This window comes from Sebastes fasciatus, chromosome 6 (genome assembly GCF_043250625.1).
Source record: "Sebastes fasciatus isolate fSebFas1 chromosome 6, fSebFas1.pri, whole genome shotgun sequence".
NCBI classification, from domain to species: Eukaryota; Metazoa; Chordata; class Actinopteri; order Perciformes; family Sebastidae; genus Sebastes; species Sebastes fasciatus.
The window spans coordinates 29,423,227-29,440,110 of NC_133800.1; the positions used below are offsets into that span (position 1 = coordinate 29,423,227).

The window sequence follows — 16,884 nt, forward strand, 5'->3', positions numbered from 1 at the left end:
TTGCATAACTGCACCTGAGGCCAATTGGACATTAATTGCTGAATGTTCATTGGCTGGTTTAGGTTTATAAAAAAAAAAACACAGATTTCATTATGTGCCTTTATTTGGATAATATGGATGATAACCCACCCCTTCAGGTTTTCACAAATATTTAAACAGGCATGGACACATGGGCTTTCAATCAAAATTTAACATGCAGGAAATATTGTATTAACATAAATTAAGTAATCACACAAAAAAAATAAACAGCCCTCCCATGTCATCAGAACACAAATAGATATTATTTTATATTATTTGCATAACAGCATCTGTTTTTTTATGTATGACCAGTGTGGGGGTTATCATGTTTTATTTCCATCATTTTTTCAGTTTTCCGTCTTCTTTGACTTTCCACAACATAAGCTCCATGCAGGCAGCGGCGTCTTCTGCAGTGTCATGGCCGCAAACTGGGAGAAACATCAACACGGTGTAAACAAATGTTCACATTGACAAAACATGCATTAGCTATAAATTAATTACACAGTTGTAAATACATACGATTTGGTTTTTACACTCAAAGTTTGTAGTCTGATTATGATCCATTTCTTTATTTGAATTTAGATTTTGTTTCAGATGTATGGTATATGGACATTCAACTAAAACAGACAGTAGTATGGTGGCTGTAGTTATCCATGATGACCCACCACTCTCTTGGATGATCCTCCTGAGGTATTCAGCAGTGAGGTTGTTAAGGGTCAGCTTGTGAGGGGGGCCCAGACGGTGGGGGAAGACCACTGATGTGTCTACCACCGTCCCATGGAGCAACTACAGCAGAGAGGAAGATAACTGAAGCTCTTATTACTGGGGGTAGCCTCTTTGGAAAAGTGAAAATTACACAGGAATCATAGAGAATACTGTAGGTACAGGTGGAAAAACAAAAACTCGGCCAATGGCATGGCATACCAGCAGGCTTGGGGCCCAAAAATGTGACGCTTTCTATTCACACTTTTGATCCACTTAAAAGATGGTTACTCAAAGTCAAACCAGTTGTGCAATGGTTGAGAGAAATACCTGATGAAAAAGTACCTTAGACTTTTAGACCTTTGACCAAAGTGGGTCATATAATGTTGAATGCTATCTAGCATTTGTTAACCCCTTACGTCCATTATATACCTGTTCAACTCATGGCCACACTTCTTCTTGGTCAATGCAGTTATGCATCTGGCATACTGTATGTTGTCATGATTAATGAGACTCTTCCTCTGACATATCATATACTATTGTCATTTTTATAGCTTAGTTTTCTTAAGTTGCTTTAAAAAAATTTAATTGCCCAACTCCTCTAACAGCTGAGAAAAGCTGGTACTTTGCAACCTTCTATGACCCAGAGTTGTTGCTGTGTTTGGAATTGTCACATTAATTCAGAGTTTGTACTGTCTCATGAGGTATTTACATTAGTATGTCAACACCCTGTACATTCAGGTCATCAATAATCCATATTATAAAAAGCCCACCTCCTCAACAAAAATACACATACAAATTAAAAACATGGCATCAAAATGAATAAATGAAAGCATGAACTATGCACAGGGATACTCCTGAAATAATATAAAAAAAAGGTTCTTTGCAGGGAGATCGTTTAGAGCTTGGCTGGTGGCCATGTTGATGTGACTGGCCGCAGGTTAGCCAGGATTGCTATAAGTAGATCTTGTGAAAGAATCTATGCAAACAAGAAGGCCAATAATGTTGCAAAGAAGCTTGTAGTATTCACCTTGAGGGCACAAAGGTCTGTTTCCAGTTCGTGTCCAATCAGAATGGTGTCGGCGCTGATGAATCTCAATAAGGTCTCCTGCACCTCTCTGAGGGAGGTGCGGTTACCTTTCAAATCCTCCTCACTGATGCCGGAAAACCTTGACAAGTATCACACACACAGGCTACTGATAGAGCAGTTGTATGGTGTTAAAACAGTCTCATAAGTATTCACAAACACATGTCAAGTTATGTAACTTGTAAAACACAATGCACAAATAAATGCAGAGTGATTTGTATCTGTAAATCTGTATCTGTGCCTCTGTACAATGTAAAGCACTTTGAATTGCCTTGTTGCTGAAATGTGCAGCAGCAGTTGACATCCAAAAATGTTGCATTATCGCCACCTACTGGAGAGCGCTGGTTCTTCCCTGCACTTGTGATTTTTTTTTCTGACACACACATGCCGGTAAAACAGTCTCAGAAGGATCCACAGGAACCCCACAAATAGATTTCCATTTTAAAATGCTACGTTAGCTATTCGCAAATGAATATAAAGTTTGTGAATGTTATTAAGCCATGCAAATGTGGAGGTTTTAGTAAAAATATGACTGTATTTTTTAAAACTGTTGTGTTTATCTACAAATGATAATATACAAGTTGTAAATCAGGGGCGCAAATACAGATAGATTTACAGGTACAAATCACTCTACAGTTATTTGTGCATTGTGTTTTACGAGACGCGAGTCACATAACATTTTGGATTTTGTGTGTAACGGCAACGGTAAAATAGTCTCAAAAATAAATATACTTATATCACAAATATATTTCCAAAATGCTAGGTTGATGTACAAATGATGATACACAAGTTTACAGATACAAAAATAAATTTACAGATCCAAATCACTCTGCATTTATTTGTGGATTGTGTTTTACAAGTTACATAACTTCACATTTGTTTGTGAATACTTATGAGACTGTTTTGACACCATACAGTTGGCCGATTAAAAATGCAGTGATAAATACAGTAGTTGTACCATTTCCATCATCGTATCACCCTGCATTAGTAATGATCATTGGACATTCTATCTGTTGTGTGGTAATGTAAATTTCCAATGCCTTTCAGCTAATGGGCAAGACCATTTGCTTTAACTGTGTATTCCTATATTTGCTCTCTAAATTCTTATTTAAGACAATACAAGTGCTTTAATATCCAATTTGTTGGTTCTTGCCAGTTTCCATATCAGATTTGGGTCGTTACCAGAGGGGGGATAAATTGTAAAGTAGGTGTACACAACATGTTTGGGTTCTGTAGAAAACACAGCCAAGTAGCTAATGACATTACCTGGTGTTATAGTCAGTGGCCTCATTATCAGGTCTGACGAAGGTGTCGTAGATGACTTGCAGACTAGAGTTGACCACCGTCACTCTGGACAGCTCCAGACCATGAATGGTGTAACACTAAGAGGAAAAAAATAAAATAAATTAACAAGACAAAACAGTACTGCATTTAGCATAACAATATATGCTCAAATCATAACATTAATCATAATAACTATGACTTGCCCAAAACTACATGTGATTATCATAAAGTAGGCATATCTGTCAAGAGGAGACTCGTGGGTACCCATAGAACCCATTTTCATTCACATATCTTGAGGTCAGAGGTCAAGGGACCCCTTTGAAAATGGCAATGCCAGTTTTTCCCTGCCAAAATTTAGCCTAAGTTTGGAGCGTTATTTAGCCTCCTTTGTGAAAAGCTAGTATGACATGGTTGGTGCCAATGGATTCCTTCGGTTTTGTAGTCTAGTTTCATATGAAAAATCGCAGGTTGCTTTAACTTTGACAGCCCTAGTGTATATACACAGTATATTGGGGAAAGCTGAAGAGATATACAGTAATCCTTTCGGAGCAAATAAAGACGATCTGGTGTTGAAGAATGTTTCATTCTGTCAATTAACCAAAGTTACAGTATATTGTCTTTTTTGAAAAACATTAGTTTTACTTTTGTGAATTTCTGTGGTCGTACTATTCTAATGAAATTTCTACAAATGAATTGGGGTTTAGTGCTCAACATTAGGAAGATTTAAAAAAAGCTGATCACCATTTCACAATCCAAGGAGTAGACCCCAGGACAGCTCGTATCTGAGGAATGTCTGGGGGCGGTCGACACAAACCCATCCAGGCTGAGGGAATCATGGACATGCAACTGGTGAAGATGAGGCCAAAAAATAACGGAAAAATCAAACATTTACCCACCAATTCATTTGAGGGGTTTTTAGAAGAGAATAAAGTTTTGGAATAATCTCTCACTCCGTCTTTTCCTACCTTAAACACCTGACATCCAGGTGCTCCCATGACTCCCTCACAGCAACTGTAGCGGGTCTCCACTCCACCTGGCACTGTTAACGGTTTAAAAATGCACACAATCATCTGATACTGTAAACTGTATGGTACACACTTTGAAACATTTGAGATGTTTTTAAAGCATAAAACTATGGTTTATACTCTCACCTCTTTTCGTAAGTCCTTTCCCATAGTGGTAATTACACTCCTCCTTACGGATGTGTTTGCCCATTTGGTTCACAGAGTACGTAGCTCCACATCGACAGCAGATCCTCTTGAGGGCTTGAACCAACAAAACAGAAGAAGCACATCAGAGTGAAATGTGCAGAGAAAAGAAACCCTCATTGCAGCAGCACAGGTTGAGTGTGCCCTCTAGTTATATAATATGAGAATAGCATCAAATTGTCCTTTCAGGGAGTATGATGTTTTCACTTACGGTCTGCACTGCCTTTCTTATTGTCAACAAAAAGAACCGCACAACCAGGTTTCTCTGGGTGCTGGATAGGATAGTTGATCTCAGCCAGCCTTTCCTCAGTCAAAATATAGTCCTTCAAACTCTCATAAAATGCCATATCATCTGCTGGAAAAAGGAATTCACTGAGAAGCTGTCAAAATATTTGAATGAAATGACAAATGCATTCAAAAGGAAACCAATTCTCACCTTTAAACTTCTTCAGGTTAAGTGAAATGTTGCCTTTGGATCTTTGGCTGATGACTTCATTTTCATCTTCACCAGAAAAACATATAAATGGCTTAAATATAACTCAATTTTATCTTGCGTCACATTTCATGAAGAGCAGTTTTTTAGAAATTCTCACCTTTAGCAGCAACAGCGCTTTGGTTCTTCAGCCTCTTCAGTGCATTCACTACAACAGTCTGATATTTGAGTTTGTTCACACTGCGATTAAACACAGACTTCTCTTCAGCAACTGCCTATCAACATAACAGGGACAGAAATTAATATCCACGCTGTAGTTTGTCAGTGAGGATGACATTAAAGGGATAGTTCGGATTTTTTGAAGTGGGGGTGAGGTACTTATCAGTAGTCAGAGTATTACCTACAGTAGATGGCGGTCGGCACGCCCCCCACAGGTTCTTACAGCTTAAGGCCAGTTAGATTTAAGACTTAAAGACCTTTTTAATGCCACTCGGAACGAAATTTAAGACCAAATTTATAAGCAAAATTTAAGGGGGAAAAAAATCATCAATTACTGAGAACAGAATTTGGAATTGCCTGGCGTCTGTTGCCGTTTTGTGTTTCTTAGGCTGAGTGTCTATATAGCGTTCTGTGCTGGCTGAGGACACAGCGCCTTACTGAAAAGTTCTGAGATTTTCAGCTAGAAGCGATCAGAGGGGCTACACAAAAAAGTCGGAGCGCTCTCATAAGACACTGGCCTCAATCTGCATGTGGGATTCGACTGTCTTGATTCTCATTGTGCCGAGTTTGAAATACTTCTTACGCAAAATACACCGTGCCTCGTATACATTGCCTGGTACCGGTTTCAGCCACGCCACAAAATCTTGGTTGAATAGCCAAGTGTCAATGAATTTGCTCTTCCCCATGTCATCACTAGCTAGCAGACAGTGTATCTGCTCGGAGCATCCCGGCCGCAAACAAAACATGAGTGTTAAAAAATGTGATAGGGTAGCACATCCCCGATTTCCAAATCAAAGCGGACAAAATATTAGCATTTCACTTGTTTAACTGGCCAAAGTCACATCAGTGTTTCAGCACGGAGCCTTCTTCAGAGCGTTCTGAAGAAGGCTCCGTGCCAAAACAGACAAGCCAGAGTGGTTTTTTCCCCTATACCAGAATGATAATGTGTGGAGCCAGACCTTTCTTTAGTGTTGACACAGCGCTGTGAAGGTAGATCTAGGTAGGAGACTACACTGACTATGGATAAGTACCTCATACAACCTCACTACAAAAAAAAAACTATCCCTTTAAGTGGCACAAGCTCACCTTTTCAAAGGCATCATTAACATCGGCTGTTGTCTTGAGGAACTCCTCTGTGAACATGTTGACATAACGCTGTCGGATGTCATGGGTCACTTTGTCTTTGGCGGCCTCAGACTGCTGCTTCAATTTACGTTTAGTAGGCACTGGCTAAAAGAATAGATAACTTATTAATATTTAACAGATGAAATGTTTGGTGAAAAGTTTAGTTCAAGTCTTTGAAAATGGCCCAAACAAAGGCTGCATTTTACTTCTCACCTTAACAGGAGTATGGACAGCAGCTTGAGGAGTAGTGGAAGAAGCAGCTGGACTCGAATGCGCCGATGCAAAGGCAGAGGTCAGCGAAGGTTTACGTGCCGGCGCAGGAATGAGCACAGGTGCTGTTGTGCGGTATCTTTGCACAGGGGTAACTGCAATTGGATGGTACATTTGTCTCACAGCGACAGAGCCCGTGTGCACTTGACTGATTGGGGTTAGCACTGAAGTAACTTGGCTGGAACTGGAAGTGACAGGCAGAGGGAACATGCCCTCTGGGAGGATATAGTGCAAGTTGTTGTCCGCTCCGATCACAGCAGTTCTCAAAGATATGTAGTTCATGCAAACTGTGGAATAAAATAAAAACACACATGCAGACGTAATGCATTCAAGCAAAGCTACTAAAACACACCACAAGAAGAAAGTGTACTTAAAATTTTTGCATACGAAAACAGGAAAGAAATTATGCTTGATCGATCGATTTATCTATCTAAAAACAGAGCAGGTCTCAAGATGTTTTACTGGTAAAATGGCAATGTCTTACATACAGACATGACAGCAAAAATTAATAGCATTTAAATTCAAAACATTTGGGAATTAGACAATGAAGTGTATCAATTTTCCTACATTTTATTTACATTAATATATTGGGACACTATTTGATATTGACATTTTAATTTTTAATGATAATCTTTCTAAAATAATTAACCTATTAAATCCCATCCTATACAGCGAACAGATGCTTACCATTTTGCGCAGGAGCAGGCTGCAGGTTTTCAGGGGTCTGAGTTGAAGGAAAAGGTGCACTCTGGGTCTCTGGCTTCCTCTGACAGGTGGCGGAAACAAAAGCCTGACCACCTTTAACTGAAGCAGTCAGCATGGAGGCTCTCTGCTGTACCTGCTGGATCTTGGAGGTGATGGAGGGCTGGGAGGCAGATCCTGACACCGCAGGCTCACGTAGGGGAACCAGCACCTGGGTCTTAGGTCTGCTCTTAGCCGCAGGCTGCTGAACAGAGCAGGTAAATCAAAGAAATTATCTCAAGGTACAAAAAATAATCTCAAGGCAATAATGGCCATTCTGAAATACGCATCTAATATTTATATCTATATATATATATTGTACCATATTATCAAATGGATTTAGTTTTACTACATGAGTGCATATTAGAGCTGCAACATTTAGTCGACTAATTGATTCATCGGTAAAGTAATTTTTAATTAAAAAATGGCAAAAAAAAAAAGAAGCTCTTTTCAGCCTTTCAAATATCGAGAGTTTCTGCTTTTCTCTATTTTATACCATATTAAACTGAATATCTTTGGGTTTTGGACTGACAAAACATTACATTTTAAGACCTCACCGTGGACTGTGAGAAACTGATGGACATTTTTCACTATTTTCTGACAATTTATACCGAACGATTAATCGATTAATCTAGAAAATAATCTGCACTGAAAAAATAAAATTGCTGTGTACAGTGTTTTTGAAGTAATATCGTTAGATTCTTACAGTATTTGATACTATTAAAAAGTTATTTTTAATAGGAGTTTTAATTCATGATGTCTTTTGTTTGTTTATTTCTACCTTTTCCTGTTCAGGAGTGCCTCCCCAACATTATCCCTATCATGCGTATGTACCATGTACCTCTGTATGTTTGACTTCATGAGCAACCCTCTTCTTTACTGGCAATGCTTTGGGTTTGACGTTTAACTTCGGCAACTCCACATCCACAGATCCAACCTAAAAATGACAAGGTGAGGGAAAAGATCTTTTTCTTCATCTTTGATCTGGAGTGTCTACAGCATACTTACATACACATCAGGCTGCTCTTCATTTCGCTTATCCTCGTTGTTTGCCTCCATGAAGATCCTGTAGCATTCCTCCATTGGGTCACTGTCCGACAGATCCGCAACTGAATAGTTGACCTCATCTTCATCACTGGAGCTGGAACTAATGATTATAACCTCCTCATTGTCTTCGGTCAAGAAAAGCTGTCCAGCTGATGCGGATGATGGTTCAGCTCTGTTTGCCAAACTGGATGCTGACAAGTCGTGCCGAGCCGGACCTTGGCCGCTGTCTGAAGCTGGTTTTGCTGGCTCACGGTAGCTTTCAGGTGCAGCAGCTTGACCCTGAATCTGTCCTGGCATTTTACTTGGTGTTTTCCCGCTGTGTGGCAGCACTGATGGTACACATTTTGTGGAAGACCACGAATTACTAACCCTGTTCTGCTCTGCTGTCTGGGCTTGCTTGGTTTGTTGTCTGCTTGGCGAGTCTGACTTAGCAACTGGAGCTTTATAAAAAAGTGAATTCTGTGGTAGAAAATGATGTGGCTGCAGTGGATTCATTTTCTTAACACTATGGGGCAGCTCACGCTGAGTCAATTCAATCTGAAACGTGTTCTCTTCCTTTTCCACTTTCACATTGTTCCAGTTGAGATCTCGCTGGTCTGTGGTGGCAGAAGGATTTGCAGGTTCAAGATTTTTCTCCACTACTGTTTCAGCAGCCCGTAAGTGAGTAATTTTCTGACTTTCACTTTGTAGGTCTTCTAAAAAGCCAGTTGACTCCACTACACTCCCATCAACCGGTATATTTTCACATTCTTTGTGTTCAGAAAGATTATTTTCAGCACTGCTACTAACTCTATTTTCTTTTATCATTGACGCAGGTGGAGGGGTTATCTTGCACTCATCAGCGTTTAGAAGTAAAATAGACACCGTTTTGACCTCCTCCAATTCCTCCACTTTATCCTGGAGGGATTTGCCAGCAACAGAATCAACTGGTTTCTGAGCTCTCACTCTCTTTTTGTCAGGCGAGGGAGGAATGTCAATAATAAGGACTTCGTCTTCATTAGAGTCATCAAGTGGCTCTGGAGATGGCGATCGAGAAAGCAGAGACACACACGCGACAGGCTTATTTTGGTCACAATGTACAGTGTTTCTTTCTCTTTTCAAACCTTGTCTGCTTTTCACTTTTTGCTCTTTACTTGATGAGCTGTAAGACCGCATGCCAGCAGAGAAGTTGGACAGAGGGTCATACTCCAAATCGGTTCTTGGCTTTGAGTTGTCAACCACGTACTTCCTTGCCCGGGAGTATGTTTTAGTAAAATCTGTGCATGAAGACAGCCCATAAGGACTTCCGTCTACATTTCTACCTGACTTCGATACAGAGAAATTAGTCGCAGTGTTTATGCTGTCTCCCTGTGCAGTCTGGTAGTTTGACAGTCGTCTTTGCTCCTGCTCCACCTCGTGCCTTACAGTTTCAATCTCCTTGTTAATCCGCTCCAGCTCCTGGAGGGAGTCATCTTTGGTCTCATCATTCACTGGATAGCCATTTTGCACTCCTGTACAAAAGGAATATGAAATAGGGACTTATTAGCATTGGTGATATGGTGGAAAATAATACCGGGTGAGATTGGTTTAAATATAAATAAGATGTTGGGAGTCCTGGTGACCTGTAACTGCATCTTTACATTACCATAATTTGTGTTCTTATAACAAAAGCTTCAAGCATCTGAATTTAAAAAAAAACAGCCAAGATGACAATAGACCCACAAGCGGGTTCGGAAATTAACCTTTTTCCTCACCTGCCACTGTGGCAGGTCACTGAATATTTCTACTGGCCACTATTTTTTTTTTTGTCTGCCACTTCTGAAATCTAGGTAGGACTCTATAAAATTGTAAATACTGAGTCAGTGGTACCAGACCATAAAATTTTGGAATAAAACATGTAACCCTAATCCTTGACTACATTTAATTTAGGCTTTAGAATTGCTTTTTTTTAAATATTATATCTCAATATAAGGAAAACCTGTCTGCCATGATGGCAGGTGACCTGACATTTTTACCTGCCAAAGCCAACATTTACCCTGAATTTGGCAGGAGGCAGGTGCTAATTTCATTCCCTGTCCACAAGTGTGCTACATTTTAAAATTACATCACTTATTATAAAATTACAGGGAAAATAAATGTGATACCATTTATAGCAGTTAGTTTTGGGTACATTTCTAACCCTTATTTGAAAAGAAACAAAAAAAAAACATGCAAGGAAGTCAAGAATTTTAGTACAAAAGTGAGTTGCTTCATCTTTAAGCTAACGATAGATAGACAGACAGACAGATAGACAGATAGATAAGTAAAAAGGCAGTAAAAAAGTTAGTAGTGCAAAGTACAAAAAGAAATATACCAGATATAAAAATACAAGATGAAGAAAACTGTTAAAACTGAATAAAGTGCAGGGTAACATCTGTGATATATGACTATTAAAAAAGTGAATATAGTGCAGAAGAGACTGTTAAAAAGGAATATAGTGCAGAAGACTGTTAAAAATTAATATAGTGCAGAAGAGACTGTTAAAAAGTGAGTATAGTGCACTGTGTGCATTATTATCTGTCTATATTAAATTATTTGACCCACTTTACTCTTAAATGTTGTTGTATATCTAATTGAAAACTTTTAACAGGCAAAAAACAACAAAGCTAACGCACAACTGAAATTGTTGCTAGATAACGTTAGCTAAATCTAGCTACCTGAAAACACTGACCTGCAACTATCGTAGATTTAGACGAGGCACCAGACATATCCGTCACTTCTGTGGCATGTTTGTACAAACAGTGCGGCCGCTCACAATGTCCACGTTGGGAAAAAGGACAATTTATATCAGCAAAAAGACCAAACGAGGGAAACATTATCACGATACGCAAAAAAACGTTTGGTTTGATTAACCGTCGAGCAACAGGTGTAAACTCCAACTGAAGTTCACCCAACGTCCGCCTCCTTTATATAAGCTCTGTCATAGATCGCGAGACGACCGTTAGAATTGAAAAAATAACAATAATAATAATACAAATTAAAACAAATTTTGGTCATTGTTTTTTTGTTGACATTTTTTGAATATTTGTATTTTCAGGAAATAAAATAATTTAAATTGAATCCCCGCATTAAAAAAAAATAATAAATAAATACAAATTCGTGCAAGCTCCAACTGACATTCCCGTCACGTCCGCCCCGCTTATATAAGCTCTGTCATAGATCGCGAGACGACCGTTAGCAATTGAAAAAATACCAATAATTATACAAAATTAATATTTTTTTTTGGTTAATGATTATTTATATTTTTGGGAAATAAAATAATTTAAATTTAATCCCCGCATTAAAAAAAAAAAAAAAAAAATTCGTACAAGCTCCAACTGAAATTCCCGTCACGTCTGCCTCCTTTATATAAGCTCTGTTGTAGCTCGCGAGACGACCGTTAGAATTGAAAAAATACCAATGATAATATTACAAATTCATATTTTTTGTTTTGGTCAATGAATATTTATATTTTCAGGAAATAAAACTTGTTAAATGTAATCCCCGCATTAAAAAATAATTAAATAAATAAATAAAAAATAAAGCCATGACAGTTGACTGCAGTTCATTGTTTCGCCGGTATCCCTCCGCGTCGGCAGATGGCGCTGCTGCCTAAAACAGGACTAGGACCTACAACTAAAAAGTAGTTCCACTGTTTTGGTACACTTTCCCTTCCGCAACCACAACAACAGTGGTCTCATCTGGGATATTAAAGTCTCCAAAACACATACAATCTGCGTTGTTGGAAATGGATAACAGCGAGGATGAGATGGAAGAGGATGAAACCGAGTGGAAGAACAGTTTCGCGGATGTAGTCCCACTTAGCCCCACTACTGCTGCCTCTGGTAAAGTATGAAGACTGGGAGTCTGAGGCTAACTATACAGTTTATTTTGGCTCTCATCTGGCTTTTTGACATGCAGAGAGACACACAGCTCTGTCTGAAACCTATCTATACGTGTCAGATGGTTAATCATTGTATGTTTAATCTCTTGTTTCAGGTCCAAGCCTCAATAAGACATCAGGACCAACAACACCTGCACACAGAGTCATTCTGCATTTTGACCTGGACTGCTTCTATGCTCAGGTGGAGATGATCAGAAACCCTGCACTGAGAGAGGTCCCTTTAGGTAAAGTGATAACATATCCTCTGCAGCTGAAGAATAACACTTTTGTGGTTCAATAATGTCTCTCATGTCATCAGGTATTCAGCAGAAAAACATCATAGTCACCTGTAACTATGTGGCAAGAGATCTGGGTGTCACCAAGCTGATGTCTGTGACCGATGCAAAGGAGAAATGTCCTCAGCTGGTGCTGGTTAAAGGAGAAGACCTGACACACTACAGAGAAATGTCCTATAAACTGACAGGTAGGCAGGATGCTCAGCAAATAAAGCTGTATTCTAATAAAAAAATATATATAGTCGAAAAGGATTTAGTATTTAGAGTAAAATCCACCCAAAACACACTCAATAAACAGATTCCTCTCTAACCTGTGGGTCCATTTGCTGTTAGGTAGTAGCAGATAATAACAGCTATCTTAAAACATCTACACAAAATATCAGGTTTTTGGTGTCAGTCAGTTTAATTGTAAAAATCGCACACTCCTGCTATGCTACCACTGTTACTACTATCTGTGCTTTCCTCATTTACACATACATAGCCCACAGATTACCGCATCACGCTGTTCTCTGATGGTTGTTAGAAAGCTATTTTGGGAATTTAAGTGTATGTTTCCTTTAGCTTACATCGTGTGTATTTTGTATTTATTTGCTCCTCTCCCTTTACCTTTACTTGTCCTCCATCCAGAGCTGCTGATGTCCTACTGTCCGCTGGTAGAGAGGCTTGGATTTGATGAAAACTTCATGGACGTCACAAAGATGGTAGAAAGAAGGCTAGCAGAGACACCGGAGTCTAACAACTTTTCATTTAAAGGACACGTCTACAACCATTTAAGTGAGTCACATTTTGTGGTGTGTAGCTGTACATCTATGTACATACTGTACATCTGGCTCATTGAAACCAGGAAATGAGTTGTGAAACGAGCCAAGAAACTAAAACATGTAAAAAATATTTGCATTGCACTCTCAGTTTCCCACCACATGTAACGTTTACTTTTGGATTCCATTGAAGAGATTGCATTTTCTGTTTTTCTCTTCCTGTTCAGATGCAGATGTTGAAGCCAGTGATCAACCACGGTTGGCTTTAGGTTCACACATTGCAGCGGAACTGAGAGAAGCCATCCACAGCAAACTGGGTCTGACTGGCTGCGCTGGCACCGCCACTAACAAGCTACTGGCCAAACTGGTGTCAGGCACCTTTAAACCCAATCAGCAAACCACCCTGCTGTCGGAGAACGTCGGCGACATCATGGGCTCCCTGAGCGGCCTCCGCAAAATACCGGGTATACACAATCAGCTTATGTATAACTTTTGTGTGCTTAAATATTTTTAAATTCAAAGCTCTTTAATATGTTTTTTGCCCCCACATGTATCAAGTATCCCTGACAATATATTTGTGTTCCCATCATGTATTCTTAGGGGTGGGTCACCAAACTGCTAAGAGACTTCAGGCCCTGGGATTGGTCAGCGTGAAAGACCTTCAGCTCTTCCCGTTGAATGACTTGGTGAGAGAGTTTGGAGGCCCCAGCGCTCAGCGCTTGAAGAATCTGGCCCTCGGTGTTGATGACTCACCTGTCACCCCTACTGGAGCCCCTCAGGTAGGCTAGGATGTCCCAGAAATGACGTGTATCTTCTTAGGTCGAAGTAGTTATCGACTCAGTGGTACAAGTCTGCACACTCATGAACATTGCAGACCTTATTGTTATTTTGAGTCGTCAGAGTTCTTAATTATAGGCCCCTTTTGATGTAAACATGTTATATTTTACAATACGTTTTCCTTAATTCATGTTGCAGTCTCTCAGTGACGAAGACTCCTTCAAGAAAATGTCATCAACTAAAGACGTTTTGGAAAAGATTCAAGAGCTCCTGAGCAGTCTGGTGGAGAGGTGAGACACTCGTCATCGTGGTCTTTTATGCTCGAGGCACTGAATCTAACCTTTTCATCATCTGTTTGAAAACCAGGATGCACAAAGACGGCAGGCAGCCTCAGACCTTCCGGCTGACCATCCGGAGATACTCGGCGACCAACAAGTGGTTCAGTCGGGAGAGCCGGCAGTGTCCGATCCCCAACCACATCGGACAGAAGATCACCTCTGGTGAGCTCCTGCACCAGGAAGGACACTGTGACATCCCACCTGCAAGAGCTCAGGATGGCATATGTAGACACTTTATCAAGTATATTTAGCCCATTACAATTCCATAAGTACAACGCCTGTGTAATGTCAAACTTAAACTCACAAACTTTGCCAATTTTGAGTCCTTAAATTCTGTGAAAGATATTTTTAAAGCTGCTCTGCTCGTCATCTCCATGTCCTGCTGTCATTAAAGCACCGTTTCTTGTAATGTTTCCATAGGCAGCAGTGATGACGCTGTGGTCCAGCTGGTCTCGTTGGCCATGAAGCTCTTCCACAAGATGGTGGACAGCGGCGCCGCATTCCACCTCACCCTCATTAACGTTTGCTTCAGTAACCTGCAGACCAGAGGAGCCGCCGTCAGCGGAAAGGGCTCCATAACATCTTTCTTCACACACAGCACGTCTCCCAGAAATACACAGATCTTCTCATCACAAAGCCAGGTAGCACAGGGAAGTAATGCAGTATATAATCAGGCTCATTCAGTCAGACCAGTCGGCATGATGATGTTCAGTAGTCTCATTAAGCCACTTGTAGCAACCGACTTTTTTAAGACACGTAAAAGCTTCAAAATTCAGGAGCGAGATATTCACTGACATATTTTATGTCGTAGAACAAAATGTTAAAATCTCTTCAGCTTGTGTTAACCACAGACCTTATTTCAGGCATCTAACTAAAAACCCATTGACTTCCAGACGAGGGAACTGGAAGTGTTAAAATGCTAAGTCATTTCAGGGTTTCAGGACTAATTCCTGCACCGCTATATTTGGTTTACTTTTATATATGATGAAGAGAAGCAGCAGATCCTCACATTTGAGGAGCTAAAACCTGTCAGAGAGTGCTTATCTGGATCCAGGTCACATTGATTTAATTATATCGACAGGAATTATTATTATATTATTGGGAAATGTGGACCCTAAGGTTTTCTCTTCTTAGAAATAGTGTGGTAGTACTTTTAATTTCCTGAACTAATTTGTTCTCCTCCTCTTTTATTCTCCAATAGGATGCTTCCTCTCAGAGTGGGGATAGTCACTGCGTAGATCATCAGGTCAACACACACAGCGTGATTACTCAACAGACCCCTCCTCAAAAGACCACAAAAAGCCCTCGTAGCTCTGAGGCAGCGTTATGTGGGTCTAAAGGAAAACAGAGGCCTGTTGTTGCCGTAGAAGACCCTTCGCTTCAGGGAGTATCCTGCAGCACAGCGAGGTCAGACCCCGAAGAAGCAAATATCACAGTGACACATCGGTTGCCCCCGAATGTTGACCCAGATGTGTTCAAGCTTCTCCCTGAGGAAATCCAGAAGGAGCTGTTATCTCCTGCTTACACAAACTCTCTCCCCGGCCTTCCAGCGAGCTCATCTGCAGTGGTTGACATCCCCCACGTAACACAAGACAAGCCTCCACTGTCATTTACTGACTTACCAAATACTAAAGACATAAACGAGGCTATAGAGAAATTGGATCCAAATAACAGGCCGACCACCGTGAATCACCAGAGGCCAAGTTCGTTTCCAGGAGAAGACGTCATGGAAGAAGGGACACCGTCATTCCCTCGGTCTTCTGACTGTAACTTCCCGGGAAATGTGGACCCTAAGGTGTTTTCTGAGCTTCCGCCGGACCTTCAGAGGGAGCTGATGTCAGGATGGAAGCAGCAGAAACCGGTCCTGAAGACGCCGTCGTCCAGGAAACCAGGGAGAAGCTCGACGACCAAAGACGGAAAGGCTGCAGGAAAAGGCAGCCAGGCAAACAATCTGTTAAAGTATTTCAAACCCAGTTAGAGAGGGACTTCTGTTAAAGGTAATTCATGACAGGACAAACTCTTTTTGTATGTTATTTATATTAAAGAAAATCTTTTCAGTTGTTCTCAGGTGATATATGTAAAGGGGGTGAACAAAATAAAAGAAACACAAGAAACAATTTGGAGATGTTTTTTGGTGACACTACTATCAATCAAAATTAAAAAAGGCAGCTACACAGATATGGAGGATCACAGGTATCATAAAAATGATTTCTGATGCATCACTCACAAATACAGTACAATAATGTAGAGTAACGTTGGGGTAAAAGTCTAAAACATTATGCCAAAAATAAGAAAATTGCTTTGGAAAAAAGATGAAAAGTGGTTACAGTTAGATCCACACCAGCATCAACTAAAAACAATTAATGAATTAATCAATGATTTAGAAAGTTTGAACAAAAAAGACAACATTTTTCTGCAAGTTTCAACTATATATCAGCTGAATGCTTTAGAAGAAACTAATAAGTGAGTCTCTAAAGTCAAGAATTAATGTTTACTCTCCGCTACTGGCAAAGAAAAGTTTGAACTTGACCGAGTTGGTATTTATTTCAAGTATTTTGTAAGGTGTTTCTCTTTTTTTGTCCACCCCTGTATGTCAGTGTTAATATGCAGATTATTTGCTGTTCTGGAAATAAGAATATATTGTTTATAAAACTTAATTTTGATGTCAAAGCATCTACAAACTGCTTGATTTTTCTGTGTG

At 39.9% G+C, this 16,884-nt stretch overlaps 2 protein-coding genes across 8 annotated transcripts; one reads left to right on the forward strand and one right to left on the reverse strand.

Moving 5' to 3' along the window:
- Positions 1-85: 85 nt before the first annotated feature.
- Positions 86-13,056, reverse strand: LOC141769715 (uncharacterized). Of its 7 annotated transcripts, none has more exons than XM_074639086.1 (16): positions 12,917-13,056; positions 8,096-9,624; positions 7,929-8,024; positions 7,034-7,289; positions 6,290-6,633; positions 6,038-6,181; positions 4,893-5,007; positions 4,736-4,801; positions 4,511-4,651; positions 4,243-4,356; positions 4,057-4,130; positions 3,833-3,937; positions 3,074-3,189; positions 1,751-1,889; positions 684-804; positions 86-446 (listed from the first exon to the last, which is right to left on the reverse strand). In XM_074639086.1, exons 2-16 carry the CDS (start codon positions 9,287-9,289, stop codon positions 358-360), a joined length of 3,114 nt encoding a protein of 1,037 aa, XP_074495187.1. In that variant the 5' UTR covers positions 9,290-9,624; positions 12,917-13,056; the 3' UTR covers positions 86-357. The 7 variants fall into 7 exon arrangements, with proteins under 7 accessions (XP_074495187.1, XP_074495186.1, XP_074495180.1 ...); XM_074639085.1 differs by having other exon boundaries at positions 4,511-4,654; positions 7,034-7,292; XM_074639079.1 differs by lacking the exon at positions 12,917-13,056 and adding an exon at positions 10,824-11,247 and having other exon boundaries at positions 4,511-4,654; positions 7,034-7,292.
- poli (polymerase (DNA directed) iota) lies at positions 11,712-16,864 on the forward strand. The gene is made up of 10 exons (XM_074639087.1): positions 11,712-11,976; positions 12,131-12,259; positions 12,334-12,498; positions 12,938-13,084; positions 13,296-13,532; positions 13,669-13,847; positions 14,044-14,135; positions 14,212-14,345; positions 14,604-14,824; positions 15,385-16,864. Exons 1-10 carry the CDS (start codon positions 11,880-11,882, stop codon positions 16,159-16,161), a joined length of 2,178 nt encoding a protein of 725 aa, XP_074495188.1. The 5' UTR covers positions 11,712-11,879; the 3' UTR covers positions 16,162-16,864.
- The last annotated feature ends 20 nt before the right edge of the window (positions 16,865-16,884 follow it).

Coding starts and splice junctions, on each gene's coding strand:
- poli (XM_074639087.1), top strand. CDS start 11,880: ATGGATAACAGCGAGGATGAGATGGAAGAGGATGAAACCGAGTGGAAG. Junction 11,977..12,130: donor CCCCACTACTGCTGCCTCTG/GTAAAGTATGAA, acceptor CTCTTGTTTCAG/GTCCAAGCCTCAATAAGACA. Junction 13,533..13,668: donor CGGCCTCCGCAAAATACCGG/GTATACACAATC, acceptor ATGTATTCTTAG/GGGTGGGTCACCAAACTGCT.
- LOC141769715 (XM_074639079.1), bottom strand. CDS start 10,968: ATGTTTCCCTCGTTTGGTCTTTTTGCTGATATAAATTGTCCTTTTTCC. Junction 3,938..4,056: donor CTGGATGTCAGGTGTTTAAG/GTAGGAAAAGAC, acceptor CATCTTCACCAG/TTGCATGTCCATGATTCCCT. Junction 3,190..3,832: donor ACTCCTTGGATTGTGAAATG/GTGATCAGCTTT, acceptor TTTTCCTCTTAG/TGTTACACCATTCATGGTCT.